General features: G+C 31.9%; 1 protein-coding gene across 5 annotated transcripts in view; it reads right to left on the bottom strand.

The window, feature by feature from the left end:
- The window catches only part of LOC143257326 (G protein-coupled receptor kinase 2-like), a 36,158-nt gene continuing 19,195 nt past the window's right edge, over positions 1 to 16,963 (bottom strand). For all 5 annotated transcript variants that reach the window (XM_076515825.1, XM_076515829.1, XM_076515828.1 and 2 more), the window contains 7 exons: positions 16,785 to 16,874; positions 15,057 to 15,145; positions 12,904 to 13,023; positions 12,268 to 12,411; positions 5,346 to 5,483; positions 4,268 to 4,405; positions 1 to 3,624 (listed from right to left, as the gene is read on the bottom strand). In XM_076515825.1, the coding sequence (XP_076371940.1) occupies positions 3,586 to 3,624; positions 4,268 to 4,405; positions 5,346 to 5,483; positions 12,268 to 12,411; positions 12,904 to 13,023; positions 15,057 to 15,145; positions 16,785 to 16,874 (758 nt within the window). In that variant the 3' untranslated portion in view covers positions 1 to 3,585. The remainder of the gene's footprint in view (positions 3,625 to 4,267; positions 4,406 to 5,345; positions 5,484 to 12,267; positions 12,412 to 12,903; positions 13,024 to 15,056; positions 15,146 to 16,784; positions 16,875 to 16,963) is intronic.

Raw genomic sequence — 16,963 nt, 5'->3', positions numbered from 1 at the left:
TTTGGCGATTTTGTAAACTGTTCTTTATTCACTAACAATAAACAAATAATAAAAAGTTTTTATACCATGTTGCATTAAATAAATTCTAATTGTAATATGATGATAAAACGTATTCTAGTTTCACTTTGCATTTCCTTTGAAAGAGATGTTTGCATGTTAAAACCCGTCAAATCAAATGCTGTCAATCACATCCCGGAATCTCACATTGGCCACTCAGTCTCCGCAGATTTTTTCTGGTGAAACCTACTGTCTGAAATAGTTTTAATCAGAAACTAGCGTACGTTCATTAATTGTTAATTTTTGTCGTCGTTCATTTAAACTTACAGATAACACACAAATAGTTAACTCTAATAAAGACGTAACAACAACAGGACTAAATAACACCACAAAAGATCTGTTTAAACTTACGGTTAAATATACACCAACTAACGTTTGTATATTAACTTCCCTTCTTTTTATAAGTAAATTTTTAATTGTAAATTCCAATTTGAAAACCGAAATCTCGCTCGATACAAAATAAACAGATCATGATAAAAAATTTTAATTTAGCACTCGTAACGTAAAACAAGATTTTTATATAATCTTTTCTCCTTTCTAATAATTCTTCCTATTTTAACAATAGTCTGTACTTAGCCTAAACTAAACGTTTAAACAACTCCCGCCGTAGCACCCCTGCTGATTCGCCGCTTCAGTCAACACCTTAATGTGCTACCATTAAACGAAGCGATCACGAAACAGAGCAAACACAACCTTTGTCATTTCTGAATACCTCAAAACTGAAAAAAATGGAAACAGGGGCGTAGATTTTTTTACCACCGATGGGGGGGGGATGATTTTTGCAACCACTTATGTGGACTGTTCAATTTGCAAATTGGTAATCTCCGATTACGTGAACCTGAAAGCTGTAAACATGCAGTAAGTGTAATCTTGTTGCCACGATACTTGCATGTATACTTTAGGCCTACTGTCTGATACTTACGAACTATCGCTTAAACCGAAAAGCTTAGAAGCACGCCTATATTAAAGATGTACATTTCGGCTACTGAAAAAGCCTACATCTAGGCCTAATTATGTAATTCGATTGGTAAGAACACGAGAATCACAAGAACAAACACACAATTTGTAGGCTTGCGATGCAATAAAACAATTCAACAGACCAAATTGTAGGAGGGGATGATTGTATGCACCACACCCCCACCTTAAATAAAGGGGGGTATGTATCACACCCATCCCCCCAGGATTTACGCCCCTGATTGGAAGCTTTTGAGAAATGAAATCTATAATTATACCCACATTTTGACAGATTTACCCAGCTAAAATACAAATAAAACTTTATAAAAATTGTCAGTTTCTGTTTCAAAGTATGCACAGCCTGTTTTAAATACATACAAATATATCTTCTACCACAGTCATAAAAAGTCCAAAAAGTTTTACGAAACAGCTGTGGAAAAATGGAGAAAAGGAAGAGTTATTTTCCATTCACAGTTAAACAGACTGAAAACCAGGTAACAAGTATAAAACTAACTAAAAACGTCTTCCCACAAATCAGTTAGGGTTTAAACCAATTATTAGGATAAGAAGGTATTTCATTTTCAAATTTTAACAGATCAAGGTTGGTTGTTTGTTTTTTAATGTCTTGAGTGCAAGGACATCTACTTTGGGTAATAACCAGTTACGTTCACGAAGATACTGCAATAAAACATACAGGTTATAAAAATCAAAGTAAGACAATGATACAAAACCTTCTTTAAGCTCTTGCTTTTGATTTCCATGATGAAGTATCCGCTGGTAGAAAGCGCTTGGATCACAGGATTTTATAATCATATATTTTAAAAGTACACGTTGATGAAGAGATCCAGTCTAAATCAGATAAAAATGTAACAAGCCTAGTACCGTACACACAAAGAACACCATTCTACACGTTAGGAAAAAAAAACAACATATTTCGGCCAACGTTTCTTCATCGCGGCTTTATTTTGTACCAGAAATAACTTATTTTTTCCCATAATTTTGTTGCGAAACTGCCCTCTAGTTTTGAAAAATATAGTCTTATAAACCGGAATAATATGTAATAATACACAAGTGTTCCATATTGTTATAGTTACTGCCTGGCTACTACAATATGGCACAGCTTTATAATTAAGGTAGAAATCATAAACTGTAGTCCCTCGGTGAGACTGCTGTACGTTTATGGACTTACAACGCTAAAATTCGAGATTTGATTACTAGTGTAAACGCAAGATAGCCCAATAAGATTTTGCTTTAAAATCAACCAATTACAAAATGCAACTTTTACCAAATTAACATGCCAATTAGAGGTGTGTAAAAATAACATTTCCAATCTATCTATTGGTTTCTTACTGTATCAATAACAGCAGTTGTAAACTACAAAAATGTATCAGCACCTCGTCTACAAGATACTGTACCTGGGTCTACTATTAATCACTTTCAACAAAGTCGATGTCTTATATCACTGACAAAGTTGGCGAAATATAAAATTAAATTTTATTAACCTGGTTTATAGTGAGAACTTTTAATTCAACAGAAAATTACTTATAGCTCATTTTCAAAGTTTATAATAGGACATGTTAGTAAATAAATATAAGTCTAGTTGACTTTTATGGTTCATTCTGCATAGTGAACTTGTAACGTTATCTCTGTGATATGGCCAATACTTTAGTTGTGTGGTTGAGAAACCTTTTTCCATGATATCAAGCACTGCTAGTTATAAGAATTCTTTTCACATTTTCCATGAATGATAATATTATAATCTCCACTTATACACAAGAAATGCTTCTAATTATTGTACAATCTTTTCATTTGAAGAATATTACACTGGCAATAGATCCTTGAAATAAACACTTATTCTGTTAGTTTCCAGTGCAGCTGGCTTACACAAACATCTCTACTTAGTAATTAATTAGTACAGAAGGTGTGTAGAACACATGCTAATTCCTTTTTAAGAAACAAAGCAACTCAGAGGTTTCCTGCCCCTCTGACAGACTAAATAAATACAATAACATTCCTTTGGTTGAAACCAATTAAAACATTCACAAGGAATTGACTTACAAGGTTGAGTTTCATTAGAAAATCGAAAAACTATACAAATTGAGATAGGTTTAATGACAAAAAAAAAAATCAATCTTTTAAGATAAGTGACTGAACTGATATTTGTGTAAAAAAGCCATAAATACACAGCTATGATGTACTTTTATACTTTGTTCCAAACCTAAACCCACACAAAAAATAACAGGTAAACACGTACTATTACATATTTACAGGCCTTTCAACTAGTTGTAATACAAGTTTACAGTCAGGTAGTTGAACAAATTGAGCACCAATGAAGTACATTTTAACTTCTCAGAAACACCTGTGAAGTCTTTCTTTTCATAGTTCACTGATAAGATAATTAAATACTACTGAGATTCATACAGGAATACACCGGGTTTGTGATGACTGAATAAATAACAAGTTGACGTAATGGTACTGGTTTCACGTACGACATCAATTCTGGTTTATTTGGGAATGTTGAGTACACTGAGATAACCAGGAACAATCTTGTCTCTTTTAACCAGAGGATAAACGTTAAATGTTGAGCCTTCTGCATCTGGGTGTGACAATTTTCTGTTGAATGGCATGTTAGAAAGACAAAATAATACCTTTAGATTATTTAATAACAATTAACATCTTAGGAATGTAACAACCCAACAATAGGACATCATTAATACACGTCAACTATAACAAATACACATATCAAATAAGGTGTTTGAACTTTTATGATATTTCTAGCTGTATGTTTAAATAGATATCACTGCATCAGTGAAAATATAATTAACCAATTTCAGTAATCCTATAATAAACCTTCATCATGTTATGTTCAATTTAACACAAAGATGTGAAACCCAAGCATTTTTGCAGAGCGCACCCTTTTATCAAATTTACTGTTTCTAAAGATATACTACTTTCAAAATATTCAAGGAATCAGACTAAATATTTTGTTGCTATCATACATTAGAAAACATTAAATCTAAACATTTTGTAATGTTGAGGTAAGAAAATACTACAAATATACTGAGAAATGAGTTGTCCTAAGTTTGTTAAAAGCTTTCAAACTAAAAACCTGGACATACAGTCATCAATGACAACATCTTATACCAGTTGTTAGGGTGACTGTAAAACAACTCATATATTTTTATAATCACCTATTTTTTTAAAACTGACTGAAAGATCCATATTTATACTTAAGACATTTGATATTTCTCATTACCTCTTTTTCTGTTTTCTTTCTAAATGGAAAACACCCTTGAACTGATGGTTGAGGAGGTTCATCCAACTTGAGATCATCTGAAGGTGTGTCATTAGCACTAAAAACATTCAACTCTTTAAAACATCCTGTTTCAATAATCTGTAAAATAAAAAATACAGAATATTATTCATCACTACAAGTTAACTTTAAAACAACAGTGTTCATTCACCAGCACAAGTTAACTTTAAAACAACAGTGTTCATTCACCAGTACAAGTTAACTTTAAACAACAGTGTTCATTCACCAGTACAAGTTAACTTTAAAACAACAGTGTTCATTCACCAGTACAAGTTAACTTTAAAACAACAGTGTTCATTCACCAGTACAAGTTAACTTTAAAACAACAGTGTTCATTCACCAGTACAAGTTAACTTTAAAACAACAGTGTTCATTCACCAGTACAAGTTAACTTTAAACAACAGTGTTCATTCACCAGTACAAGTTAACTTTAAACAACAGTGTTCATTCACCAGTACAAGTTAACTTTAAACAAGTGTTCATTCACCAGTACAAGCTTACTTTAAACAAGTGTTCATTCACCAGTACAAGTTCACCTCAAACAACAGTGTTCAATATGGAGTATTCCTTGGTTTGAGAGACAGAATATGAAGTATTCCTCAGTTTAAGAGACAGAATGTGGAGTATTTTTTGGTTTGAGAGACAGAATATGGAGTATTCTTTGGTTTAAGAGACAGAATATGGAGTATTCCTTAGTTTAAGAGATGGAATATGTGGCATCCTTTTGTTTAAGAGACAGAATGTGTGGTATTCATTAGTTTAAAAACTAAACTAAACATAACCTTGCACTATGCTACTGATATAGGAACTGAAGTTAAGACAGCTGGTTTAAAGCTTCAATGAACTAAGTAATAAAGTACTATCAGACAGATTTATAAAAACAAAACTCACGTTGCTAGAGGTATACAGAACAGTACATGTGAACCACAATTGAATTTCACTGTTATTTATTAACATTTTTCTTTACCTTTAGCCACAGTTCAGAAAAATAAATATCAAAGCATAATACAATTTTCCATACCTCATTTTGCCAGGGTATTGACACACGCCCAGTGTTAAATTGATTGTAAAAACTTAAATCATTGTTGTCGAGATTCATTCCTTTCACAGTAGAGAACTGTTCTATGTCTAACACATCCTTGGCATAAACAGCACGGGGCTAAAAGAAGGATGAACAGACACAAATAAAAATTATGCCTAATACAAATTTTTAAAATAAAAAATTAAGTAAACTCATCAGTTGGATTACAAGGATATTTTTATCAATATTAAGACTTGTATTATTGAGATACAGAAAAATAAAACTTTAGAATTAGAATCAACCAGTAAAATTATCTTCAACTAAAGTTATAAATTAATGCTTTATAAAATTGTGAGGAGATAATAAGACATGAAGAAAACTAAAACTCTCACTTAATACAACTTAAGATGGAAATACTTCTACTGTTAGTAACACAAAATATAAATTAACATTAATAACACCAATATAAAACATGTTCATATCATTAATATTAATGCTAAATATAAATTAAGATGTTCATATTATTAATAATACTAAAATTAAACTAAGATGTTCATATCATTAATATTAATGCTAAATATAAATTAAGATGTTTATATCATTAATAATAATGCTAAATATAAATTAAGATGTTTATATCATTAATAATAATGCTAAATATAAATTAAGATGTTCATATCATTAATAATAATGCTAAATATAAATTAAGATGTTCATATCGTTAATAACACTAAAATTAAATTAAGATGTTCATATCATTAATATTAATGCTAAATATAAATTAAGATGTTCATGTCATTAATAATACTAAATATAAATTAAGATGTTCATATCATTAATAATACTAAATATAAATTAAGATGTTCTTATTGTTAATAATACTAAATATAAATTAAGATTTTCATATCATTAATAATGCTAAATATAAATTAAGATGTTCATATCATTAATAATGCTAAATATAAATTAAGATGTTCTTATTGTTAATAACCTTAAATATAAATTAAGGTGTTCTTATTATTAATAATGCTAAATATAAATTAACATGCTCATATCATTAATAACACCCAGCCCTGGATTAACCATTAAGCAAAATAAGCACGTGCTTAGGGCACCAATGGAAGGGGACACCACAGAGTTTTCCTGAGCTATCATGTCCTAACTCTTCACTACCACACTCAACTTTAGTTGATTTTTTTTGTAATTGTCCTTATCTTTCTTGTTCGACTTTACTCTGCATTCTTAAAAAAATGTTTTCTTTGGCTCGGTGAGTGACTAAAGTTTCAAGAAACTACTAAACTATGTATCTGAAGTAAGAAGTCATTGATTTGTGAAAGATTACTGTAAAGAGCAGTATAAAATGTTGATAAAACTTCAGGTAAAAGATGATCATATGTTATGAAGATGAAATATTTTGCTCAATCATTCCTTCTATTATGGCTAAAAACCACAAAATACAAAATTGAAAATTTATAAATACCCAATGGACCCAATAAATTTCAATACCAGTTTTGGTAAAGATCCATTCACACCCCACAAAGAAGCTACGTGGACATACAACAGACATCATGCAGTACTATTACATAAAAAAAAAAAAAACTTAGGATTTATTATTTATTATTAGGCTATTTATTAGAAATTATAGGCAGTGGAACTGTTTTGTTTTACCTTTTACTGCTTTATTCAGTCACATCTACAGAAAAATAAAGAGTATAATACCACAGAAACACAAGTCAAACAAAATGGTGACAGATGTGAACTGAGACGTGGCAAGTTTTATGTTTTTCAGTTTCTGTTTTTCTACGTTATATTTGTGTTATTGTCTCATTTGTTTTAGTTTCACTTGTGTTAATATTGCATTAATCATGTGTGTTTTATAATATTTTTTATTAGTGTTTCTCACTGAAGCTATTCTGAGCTGTCATCCTTTTGGCTTCAAACAAACTGCTGTAAAAAAAACAAACCTCCTTTGTGTGAGAGTGCATGTTTTTAAATTTATCGTACCAAGAAAAAATTTAGAAATGAAAGCCACTGTAGCAATGCCACTGTTCATAGATTACATGTACCCCATAAGAGTATTTAGGCATATATGTATTCCCTTGTGATTATGTAATAATATAACAGATCTGAAGCTGAGATTTACTTCAGTGATAAACAGCCAACAAACGTTTGTCAAATATGTCATTTTTAGACCCAAAAATAGAGATCACACTCATATTGACCTTACTTCTTCCTTGATTCTGACGTCATAATGCTCCGACCCGGTCCTCTGGTGATACTTTTTATGAGATGAATGAACAATCTGAGACAGAAACACGGAGACAACAACGACAAAGTTTTAGGGGAAATTCAACTACTTTGCGACTATAAATTCAGATCAGTACGTATTCTATTACATTTCTGAAAAAGCTTGGAAAACAACTGACTGATTGGAGCAGTCTAAAGGCGATAATTCGACCTTTTAGGTCAAATTGTGTGAGACTTCGACATGTATGACAACATGACTCTTAACGTTGTTGTGTATACACTATACTACTAATAGTAGTACAGTACTGTGGCACCATGGTATTACAAAGATACTGGAAAGAACCAACAAATCAACAAAATCAATTTAGGATTGTCTGAAAAAGTGCATGAACTGAACAAGTTCATGTGAGCAGGGTTAGTACTACTGAAAACTAGGCTTAACGTCAGTGTACTCAATTGCAATGTATTAGCATCAGGACTAACGTTAGTGTTGTTATCTGAGAACCGAGTGACAATAATGTTAGGCCTAAATACCGTAACTAGTTTAGTGTAAGTACACTAGAAATGCTACTGTAGTCTGGAATAATGAAGTGGCTATTCCCAATTTAAGGCTTGCAGATAAAGTTTCAGAAATATGCCTATTTCGTTGATGTATGATTTGTTGGCTCATCTAAAGTCCACAGGTCAAAACTGAGCTCAGAGTTGAGGTTACAACTCATTCTTCAGATATTTGATTAGGATTAAGGTACTCTAAGCCTAGGCTTAACCCAGTATTTAGTAGTTCAATGTGCAGTACAGTTTACAATTGATTATATGTTATGTATGTGTACCAGAACAGAATGATCACTGTATATATAGGCTACTACAGTATGTGTTATTGACCACAAATTGTTTTGGAATACTTTTTGGCTCACAATGGATTTGCATATTACCATTGACATTGCTTCTTGCATACAGTTACCATAGCAACAACCTTAAGGAAACTTTTGCAATGACTGAAAACTAATTCTCCCAAAATGGATTGAAGCCAGTCTCAAATGGTTTTCAACCAATCAGAATGCAGCAAATCAATAGAAGTATTTATGAATTCATGTTTATGTGCTGATGGACCTAGGTCCTATGATAACTTTCTGACAATCTTTGTTTAAATGTAGACCTAGAGTTTAGTATGTTTCACTGTTTTACCAACATTTTTCTTTATGAATTCCAGTGTTTTTCTAATCATTATAATGAAATATGATCCGTATTCTTTTGTGTTTTTTTTTATTTTTGTTTCTGTATTCTTCAAAATGCAAGATGAAACATGTTCAATTAAATGGTGCACAAAAAAAAAAACTGACAAAATATGAACCAATAAAAGGCTTTGGATTTAGTGACCAAGACTGGAAAGCTAATTTTTTACTCAACTTTCAAGACATGATCTTCCAAATCAAAATCCATCTCTGCCATCAGAAGTTACTTGTACTGCATCTGACTCTAACAAGATTGAAGTTGAACCAAGCTCCACACCTACAAGCACCATTTTGTCCACTTCAAGGGTCAGAACATCATGATGACGTTGAGGTATCACAGGCTGGCTCAACTGGCACAAGTCTCACGACTGATCTCACTTTGCCTGCAAATTCTCCTGATATCTCTAGGGTTAATGTTGATGCAAGTTGCTCTACAAGACAGTCTGAAGTTGAAATAATTGCTGAAAATAAAAATCTATTGGACTAGGTAAAATGCTTCAGTCTACAAAGGATCCAGGGTTGTGGCTCGATTTCTCTCCTGATGATGTGGCTTATTGAATTGCTTGTGGACCCACTGACTGTCAACACCACAATGAGCCTTTTGGCAAATCTTGCCATACTTTCAATAGTGGCAAACCAACAAGATAATGTTTGCAAAAACTTTTCTTTGGGGTAAAAGCCAATGGTAAACAGTACAAGAAAGAGTGGTTATTGTATTTACTATTAACAGGGTCAGTTTACTGCTTTGTTTGTAAACACTTTGCCCTTAAATATTTGTATTTTCTTGAAAGAGAAGGATTCAGTGACTGGTGAAATACTATTGTAATTGATCATCATGAAAGAAGCACTACTCACTGAGACTCTATGCTAACATACTTAACTCACAGACAAGATTTACACTTGTGACAATAGTTGGAAAAACAAATTAAAGAAGAGTGTAATTGCTGGGAACATGTCTTGGAGCATGTAATAGCCATTATTCTTACATTAGCTGAACACGGACTGACTTTTCGAGGAACAGATGAAAAATCTGGTTTACTGCAGAATGGAAATTGTTTAGGGCTGTTTGAGCTTATGAGTCAGTTTGATCCATTTTTAACAGGGCATATTCCAAAATATAGAAATTCTGGAAAAGAATATCTTTCTTACTTGTCTAAGTAAGAACTCACTGAATCATTTGCTTAGAAGGTCCACGTCTTCATTGTTGGTGAAGTAAATTCTTCTGGTTATTTCAGCTTGTCAGCTGACTCGATGCTGGATCTATCACATACAGATCAGTTAAGTGTTGTACTTTGATACTTAAAAGATGGGCAGCCTATTGAACGCTTTTTAACCTTTCTGGAACTAAAAAGCCATACTGGTGAGGAAATGGCAAACCAGGTATTGCAGTATTTACATGAAGTTTGCAAACTTAATTTTTAAAAATGTAGGGGTCAATCTTACAACAATGCTGCTAACATGTCTGGGCTTTATAAGGGGATGCAGCAAAAGATTTTAGAAGAAAACAAGTTTGCCATATATGTGCCCTGTGCAACCTATTCACTAAATCTGGTAGGCCAAAGTGCTGTTGATTGCTGTCAGGTAGCAGTTAGTTTTTTATCTACAATGCATTTGCTCTGGGTTTTTTTCAGCCTCAACCAGCCAGTGGAAAATTTTTAAGGCTTGTCTTAGAAATGAAAGTGTGTTAAAATCCCTCTCTGATGCCAGGTGGGAAGCAAATGCTGTGGCAACAACAGCAATTTTGAAGTCTTTAAGATATTGGAAGGTTTAGAATATCTAGTTGAAGACAATATTGCAAATAAGATGCAAGAGCTAGAATTTGTTTTTATGTTGATCATGTTGGATGAGATTTTGTAAAAGTTTCATAAAGCAAGTTCTGCAAAATGAGGATGTGAACTTAAAAACATGTGCAGATCTTTATCGGTCATTAGCTGACTAACTAAGAGATGACTTTGAAAGAGTTGAAGCAGTTGCAAAAGAAATACCACCAGATGTTGAATACAGTGTAGCTCAGACTCACAAACATGTCAGAAAGAAGGTACTCGATGACAAAGATGCACAAGAAGTAGATCTGAACTCAGAAATAAATTTCGTATCACCAACTTCTACACAATTGTTGACAAACTAGAAACTCAGATGAGGAGAGCTGTACAAAGAAATAACAAATAGATTTTCTTTCTTAAGTGAGGTGTCAAATGATGTCAGTTCATTAGCTGAAACTGAAAGGTACTCTCAGTGTTCCTAAGAGCTAAATGATGCCTACCAAGAGGACCTGGACACTAATCTCTCTTCCAAGCTTCAGCCATAAATTTAGTGCAACAAAAACTGTAAGAACCAAATTCAGTCATGCTGAACTTTATAAAATAATTTCAAAAGACAAAATTGAGTGTGCATTTCCAAATGTAGACATTGCATTGCGTATATTTTTAACATTAATGGTCACAAATTGCACAGCTGAGCATTCATTTTCTCAACTCAAGCATATTAAAAATCCCAACAACTATGCGCATGACGGGCTGGATGCCTTGTCTCTGCTAAGTACAGAAGCAGATTTGTTACGTCAAATTAGTTTTGAGGACTTGATCAAAGACTTTGCAGTTAAAAAGTTTAGAATAAAACTTTTTAAAATTGAAATCAATATTAAGGTATAAGTAAATAATTTACTTACAAGGTTTTAAGTTCAAAGTGAGAATTTTCTTAATAAAAGGGTTTTCAGTAAATTTTTCATTTTTGTTGACATAAAAGTGAGAATTGTTAACTCAGAGTCAAAACAAATATACAGTAAAAATAATTATTTTTAATTATTACTAATCAAAGTGATTTCCCTCATCATTTATAAATAAAAGGCCTCAGTCATTGTTTGATTTTGATTCATGTCCAATCTGTTAAATAAATAAAATAAAAAAGTTTTTATTTAATAAAGTTGTGAGGTCTGACCTGGAAGAAAACTGAAGAAGGATTATAACTTTTCAAACTTTTATTTCACTTTAAGCACTTAATGAGTCTTAATGTCTTGTCAGTTAAGTAATGAGGGGCTGAGGGGGGCACCATTGTTGGGGTTAGGACATCAGTTGCCCTTAATCCAACCTTGATAATACCAAATATAAATTAACATGTTCGTATCAGTAATAACGCTAAAATTAAATTAACATGTTTGTATCATTAATAACGTTAAAATTAAATTAACATGTTCGTATCATTAATAACACTAAATATAAATTAACATGTTCATATCATTAATAATTCTGAATATAAATTAACATTAATACATTAATAATATGAAACAGAAATTAACATAGTTATATCATTAATAATACTAAATGTAAATTAATATGTTCATATCAGTGATAACATTGTATATAATGTAATCATATCATACTGTTAGTGTGTTAGCAAGTTATATTTTTCAGCCTAAGCCCCACTATTACAGGAATAACACTTACATCAGGAACAAATGGTGGATCTATCATTTTTGCTTCAAGCCTCTTCCAGTTAACTGTTCTAAAAAAAGTGGCACGTTTCACCTCTTCAGCTCCTCGTCGATCACTGTTGCATCCTAACCTTTCGTTCGGGTTTTTCTTCAGCAACTATAAGTTCACAGACAATTTCTATTCTGAAAACTTAGTACTCAACAATAATCAAATATTCACTTGTCACTGAATGTACATTATTAAAACAAATCTATATCTTTATTCTTCAAGCTTAGATAATTTTTCTCTACAGATATGAAAGTTCTGTATATTTGATCACATTTGTAGAAGATGTGCCTTGCAATAAGAACCAGTCACACATTACAAAAACTCCTGATGATCATAGTTCTCCTTTGGCTCATATTATTTCAAGGTTACAGAATATTCTTTTTTTCAGAACTTTAAGAAATTTTCTCTTTGTTGAAATCAAGCAATGTTTACATAAAATATAAATTTCACATATCAAAACTGTTTCAAGTCCATTAGATACCTTCTGAATGAAAACTATGGTTTAGTTTCTTTTGTCCTGCCAATGTCAAATGTTCAACCATCGTACACAGTAAGTAATGTTTATCTGAACTGATTTTAAACTTCCATTTACTGACTTACTGACTGACATATATCCTTAGCATCTTCGGTAAACTTACAGGAGAACTGCTCCTGTTTTTCCTTCACCTTTCTTTCAATTACTTCACGTTTTACTTTTTCTCTCCTTGCTGAAAAGAGAGCCTATAGATAAAATAGAAATGTTAGTTTAAAGGACCAAATATTAATGTTGAATATGAAATAATTAAAGGTCTAAAACTTCTCTCCACACTTACGAGTTTCTTAGTAATATTAAATCTTTTATTGAAACAATACAAAATTTATTTTATATCTCACCAGCTACCATAAATTACCAACTTAGACTAAATGTGTGCCAGTTGGATAGGTGCAAAACCCTTGATCAAGTGCAAACTACAAAATGAAACAATACCCATTTAATATGCTCATTCCTTATTATTTACCATAAAACAGTAAATAATGTAAAGAACTGAACTGTTATATTTAAACCAAATTACCATTAAGGTTTGTATAAAACATTACACAATATAGAACTGGTTCTTAATTACATGGACAGTTGTTTATTGTTCTGATATAAGGTACAGAGCTACCATCCTTATCAACTCCTGGTGTCAACTAACATCCTTACACAGATAACAACGTATCAACTCCCCCTGTCAAATAATATCCTTACACATCCTGTCAACTAACATCCTTACACAGACAACAATGTATCAACTCCTCCATCAACTAGCACCCTTACACAGACAACAATGTATCAACTCCTCCGTCAACTAGCACCCTTACACAGACAACAATGTATCAACTTCCCCTGTCAACTAACATCCTTACACAGATGACGACGTATCAACTCCCCCTGTCAACTAGCATCCTTACATATAACAATACACAAATTTCTTAATTGAAGTAAACTTTATGTCAAATGACTTCACAAGATTCACCATGATGTTTTTTCACTAAGACTTAAGAAATATTTGACCATATCTAATTTTTGACTGGAAAACATATCATGATACTTATATGTACATGAGCACCTTAATTTCCTTTGTTCTAGTAACATCATCTATAAAACGTCACTGTATAACACTAACTAGAAGATGTTCAACATTTAACTCTTGGGGACAAGACATAAAGTGTTGTCACAAACTAAAACAAATGTGCTCAACATCAGGTAATACTGTCTCTCAGTAGTAATGAACATATCAATAATTTAACCAAACAATGAGTAACATAAGTCCCAAAGACCAACTTTTAATCCACATCAGATATAAACTTTATCAATGTTTCAATTAATAACATTAGATTGATTTTTACATTAGCACCCATGTTGGTAGTGACTTGTTAGCTAGACTCAGTGAACGTATAATAATATCTTAAAATCTTGGACATCTGTTACTCAAAGATACTTAAAAACTGACAATAGCAAACAGTTCATCAACTAAAAATATTAAGTTCCTTTGATAGATTGTTTAGGCAGAGTATTCACAATGAAACTTTGTAGAATAGATGGCAACTGCCTGTTGTGGAGACACAAGTGTAGAAAACGAAGGAAAACTTTCAAAATGTCATCTTTACACTTGTGTCTCCACAACAGGCAGTTATCATCCATTCTACAGAGTTTCATCATTAAAAATATTAAGTTTCTTATGTTTGTTTTTACATTACGTTAAAACATGTTTTCAGAAAACAGCAACAAGAAAAGGATCTCAATATCAGTGATGTCGAGAAACCCACTTGTTGAGAAATTTATATGCAAAAACGGCTCGTTTGGGTTTCGGTATTAGATTTTTACATTAGCACCCATGTTGGTAGTGACTTGTTAGCTAGACTCAGTGAACGTATACCGCCCTCTACATTTCAACACACAGTTACACAACCCCTTTCAAACATGTGGTCAGCTTCCGGTCAGTTACCTCTTTCTTTGTGAACCTGACGATGACCGAAGAAGGTCGAAACGTTGTTCGCTCTTCTATGTAAAATATTTTCTCAACCCAAACGAGCCGTTTTTGCATATAAAGGATCTCAATATCATTTAATTTAGCAACCACTTTGATCCTGAAGAAGGTTTTTGTTGTCTGGAATATTACTTAGTTAAGCCTTCTTTTTTCTGTATTTCCATTACAATTACCTTGCTTCTTGTAGCTCTGAAATTGTTTCTTTTAATTATACAAAGCAGTCATATCAGCAGGTCAACGTACCTTTCCTTCAATCATTTCATAAATCACACAACCCAAGCTGAACCAGTCTGGACTAAATGAGTACCTTTCATTATCTATTACTTCAGGTGCTGTAAAGACAAATAAAAGTTTGCAAACCTTTCACTTCAATAATTAACTGTGAACTTGACATGACAAGTATCACTTAGGTTACCCCTTCTATGTGTTATGATTTCAAACACCCTTAAACTGAGTCAAATCTTAACTTTAATTTAGCAATTAATCAAATATTGAAATGTATAATAATTATATATGACAGCAATATTTATACACATAGTTTCTTTCTTAATACAAATATATTTTAATCAACAAACAATATTACAATTTATTATAATGGTTACTACAAATAGTTATTACAAATAATAATTTATATACAAAAGTTTTACAAATTTACAAACAATATTGAGTCCTCTATTTGGTCAGGAAATTAATATTTTATCAATGGTTCACAATGAGTGAATTAATTTTGACATGGTATTGATATAATACAATTGAAGGGTATAGCTACCTAGCTTTTCAATGACCACATAACAGTTTTTCACAACTGAGGTTATACAATATCTTCATAAAAATACTAACATCTGATGGAATCCACTGAAGCTAAATGTGTTGTAATCTTCAAAAACTACAAATGTTTCTGGTCAAATATCAATTAATAAGATGTTACCCATAGTTACAGTTTCCTAGGTTTATAGTATAGCAAACCAATAATATATACTGTCTCTTCATATGTTGCAATAGCCAATTTTATAATCTTCAGGTGAGATTCTAGAAATATCAGCTACAGCAACAATATTGTCAATCACTAATACTTTACACACACATAGTGTTGATTCTTACACTCAAGAATCTTCTACAAACTTAGTGAATAGGTGGGAATTTTGCAAGACATTTAACAGTATTAATTACATGCATTCTAAATATATATTTAACTGAAACAATAATTGATATTAAAATAAACACATCATAGTAATTCCATTGCATCTGTTGTAATAAACACACACACACAAGAAATCATCCAAACCTTTAACTCCAGTAATGAAATGTGAACTAGACGTTACACCGATTACTGTGATTACATCTGTTGTCACAGAGTTTAGTGCTAACATAATTCACATTTATTTGTGAATATATTCAGACTGATTCACATGCTTAAAATCACAAAGTAAATACTGTTTACTTTTTAAATATAAAAGTTTAAAGAACTTTAAATTTGTGAGATTAAGTCTCCAACACCCAGGGACATATCAACATACACAAACAGACAATATTCTACTTTATAAACATTCATAAAAAAGTACATGAACATTTAAAAGGACATGTTTCAAATTAGAATATTAGATCTTAGATTTATTTCAGAGTAGTAAACAAATATAGCCGTTTACTTTACAAATCATACCAGTTTTAAATGTAAACCAAGTTTATCACTTAAGAAATTACACAATTATTTTCCAATCTATAAACTAAGGATCACGTCACTACAAAACATTAAAATAATTACAGTAAGTTTCTGAATCAGATAAACTGTTTAGTACTGGGTACACAACTCACCCATGTATCCTACCATTCCTACCTTGGGTGCACAACTTACCCATGTATCCAACTGTTCCTATCCTAAATCCACACTTACCCATGTATCCTACTGTTCCAATCCTGGGTGCACAACTTACCCATGTATCCTACTGTTCCAATCCTGGGTGCACAACTTACCCATATATCCTACTGTTCCCACCCGTCCTTTCACTGTTTCACCCAGTGGTACTTCAACTGCTAAACCTAGGTCAGATATCCTTATGTGCCCTAAAATGCAACATAAAAGTGTTAACTATGACCATACTGTATTATAAGTTCATATTTAGAACTTTGCATGAGATACACCAAATAAATTT

This window comes from Tachypleus tridentatus, chromosome 7 (assembly GCF_004210375.1).
Source record: "Tachypleus tridentatus isolate NWPU-2018 chromosome 7, ASM421037v1, whole genome shotgun sequence".
In the NCBI taxonomy this organism is placed as follows: Eukaryota; Metazoa; Arthropoda; class Merostomata; order Xiphosura; family Limulidae; genus Tachypleus; species Tachypleus tridentatus.
The sequence above is the reverse complement of the archived record's forward strand: the minus strand, read 5'-3'. Positions and strand labels throughout refer to the sequence as shown.